The sequence below is a fragment of the Triticum dicoccoides genome, unplaced genomic scaffold (assembly GCF_002162155.2).
Source record: "Triticum dicoccoides isolate Atlit2015 ecotype Zavitan unplaced genomic scaffold, WEW_v2.0 scaffold114407, whole genome shotgun sequence".
Classification (NCBI taxonomy): Eukaryota; Viridiplantae; Streptophyta; class Magnoliopsida; order Poales; family Poaceae; genus Triticum; species Triticum dicoccoides.
The window spans coordinates 1-2927 of record NW_021179353.1 but is presented as its reverse complement, the minus strand read 5'-3'; the positions used below and the strand labels follow the sequence as shown (position 1 = coordinate 2927).

General features: G+C 47.1%; 1 protein-coding gene across 1 annotated transcript; it reads left to right on the top strand.

Annotated features, from left to right (window-relative positions):
• Positions 1–71: 71 nt before the first annotated feature.
• LOC119343066 lies at positions 72–1401 on the top strand. Its single transcript, XM_037614257.1, has 4 exons — positions 72–179; positions 283–474; positions 731–799; positions 1057–1401. Exons 2-4 carry the CDS (start codon positions 284–286, stop codon positions 1157–1159), a joined length of 363 nt encoding a protein of 120 aa, XP_037470154.1. The 5' UTR covers positions 72–179; position 283; the 3' UTR covers positions 1160–1401.
• The last annotated feature ends 1526 nt before the right edge of the window (positions 1402–2927 follow it).

Sequence of the window (2927 nt, the reverse complement as noted above, 5' to 3'; positions counted from 1 at the left end):
GGCGGGGCGGCCGAGGGCGGGCAAGGCGGGGCGGCAGAGGGCAGGCAAGGCGGGGCGGCAGAGGGCAGGCCTGGAGGCGCGGAGGGCGGACCTGGAGGCGCAGAGGGTGGACCTGGAGGCGCGGAGGGCGAGCAACGCACCGATTTGGGCTGGTCGGCTTGGGCAGATTGGCAAGAAGGGTGAGTGCTTCGTGACCCCCACTTCCAAAATTGTATTTTCTTACTAATCGATTGTTGTATGAGATTTAGTAGCAATGTTTATGTATTTCTCTGTGATTTGCAGGATGGATCCAGAAAAGGTAGTGCATATGTTGATTGCATACTGTGATCCCTCCAAAGAAGCATATGAGCCTATCGCCGAGGATTGGACAGATGTTCAAGCAGACAACAACACAAAAGAGGCCGATGATAGTTATCTTTGCAACCCAATCCCGCAGAATGAGCATGTTGGTATTGATGAGGAGAAAATGTATTGGTGAGCAACTTCAAGAAGAAGTTTACTGGAAAAGTATTTGACGACCACCTATGGGCAGTTGCTTACTCATGGAACCCATATATATTTGGCAAGAATTGGGCTGCAATGGAGGCAGTAAAGCCAGCCGCAACAGCATATATTAGGAAGTGGCACAATAGGTTGTGGTCTAGGAGTCAATTCTCGACCATATATTAGGAAGTGGCACAATAGTATGAAAACTCAGTTTATGTTCTAAGTTGTTTCTTTCTCATTATAGCCAAAGCTTGGAAACTACAACTAAGAAAAATAGAAAACATGACAACACTGAATCTGGAGGTTCAAAGAGGTACTTTTCTGTATTACTTGCTGCCATAAACTTGATGTACGTATTATGCTGCTGCCATAAACTTGTTGCTGCTCTAAACTTATTGCTGCCATAAATTTGTTGTTGCTGCTGCTCTAAACTTACTGCTGCCATAAATTTGCTTATGTCATTACTGCAATAAACTTGCTACTGCCATAAACTTTATGCTGTCATTATTGCCCTAAACTTACTGTTGCCATACACGCATGTGCACATCAAAAACTGGCTCCATTGAGAAGGCCAAGACGAAAAAGAAGGTTGCTGAGAAGATTCCGGTGCCACTTCACAGCCCAGCAATGGGCACAAGGAGCAGAAAGTTTAATCCTCCTAGCCCTGCTATGAGCACAAGAAGCAAAAGAAGGCTCAGCCTGTAATTTCATATGCGTCTATGCTCTTCCATTGATGTAATGGTTCTTTTGGAGTTCCTGTGATATGACGGTTCTCTTGGAAGTCCTTTAGCCTGACATATGTGAACTATTGGTGACTTATATGTGTGAATCTGGTTGCTTATGGCACTTGTTGAAAATTGTTCAATCGATTATATACATGTAAACTGTGTGCAAGGGATATGGCATCAAAATATAGGTGAGGTTTTGCCGATTTTTTGAATTTTTTTTGAATTAGTACAACAATATTACATAGTACATAGTACAACAATATTTCTTGTATTTTTTGTCACACAATTCACCAGGGGCAAAAGTGACTTTGCATGTGAAAAGTTGACACCGTTAGCTCTAAAAATACACTAATGTCATGTGAGGCATAAATTTTACACAAGTGGCCATAGAAGGAAGCAAAAAGTTGGGAGTGTCACATAAGGCATCATATTTTAGGAGTAGTGTCATAGAAGAAATTCTCTCATACTATTAACCATGCTCTAACCCTGCCCTGGCTGCCCACCTGCACTTCCAACCGCGAGCCAGCTCACCTGCTCCGCTGCTTGGATTTCTTGCCTTCAATCGTTTCACCACCGCGCTTTGTCCTTTCCACTTGTAGTTTAGCACAGAGAGGTCCCGTCGCGTCCAGCACTTTATTTTAAGAAAGTGTACTACTCCTTCCGTTTCATAATGTAGTGCCTATAGATTTTTTTATAAAGTCAAACTTTACAAACTTTGACCAAATTTATAGAAAAAACTATTTATATATACAATGTCAAATATATAAAATATGAAAATACATCTTATGATGAATCTAATAATATATGTTTGGCATTCTAAATGTAAATGTTTTTCTTCATAAACTTAGTCAAAGTTTGTAATGTTTGACTTTTCCAAAAATCTATAGGCACTACATTATAGAAGGGAGGGAGTACTAGCTGGAGCGGAGTAATTATGAGCGCAAGTGAGGTGCACTACTCCCGGTCATTTCTTGGGCTCGATGGACGCGACTGCGGAACCTGTCTTTTCAGGTCAGCGCTCCTCCCTCTCTCTGCTTCGGGGCTTCGAGACGGTCGAGGTCTCGGTTGGTCATACACGGAGCAGCAACCTCCGGTCACGAGCGATGATAGACGGAGGACGGGCGTGTCGACCGACCGGTGCTGCATCGGTTCGCTCCGGCCAGACAATTTGTTTGCCACAGTGAATCCGGCTACAGTTGCTACAGTGGCTACACTGCATGCACGCTTCCTGGAAGACAGCACGTTTTTCAGGAGACACCGCCGAACATGACAATGTGGCCTTGAGCTTGACCTGCAGCCGAAAGAGAGAAACGAAAGGCTCTTTCCGCTCTGCAGCAAGGACCCAGCGGAGCGGCGGCGGGGGAAGCACAGCGAGCGCAACAGTGCCGTCTTCGCTGGTCGCTGCCGCTGTCCGCCGGGCGGGGCCGGCGGCACAGCCGTCCTCATCGCTGCGCCTACGCGGCTACACGCACTGGCTGGCCGGCACGCGCCCCCAGGTTCACCCCCGTGCCGAAATCAAACCATCACATGCCCCGTCCTGTACCCCCAGCTGCACTGCGGGCCTATGTACGGGCTACTCCCAGCAACCACTTGTAAGCCCGAAATGAAAAATCTGCCTCGCCGTCACCCCTTTCACGTGCGCCAGCTCACGGGCCTGACGCGCCCCATAGACAAGCCAGCTAGCCGCCACGCCCGCCGTCCGATAGCCATCGA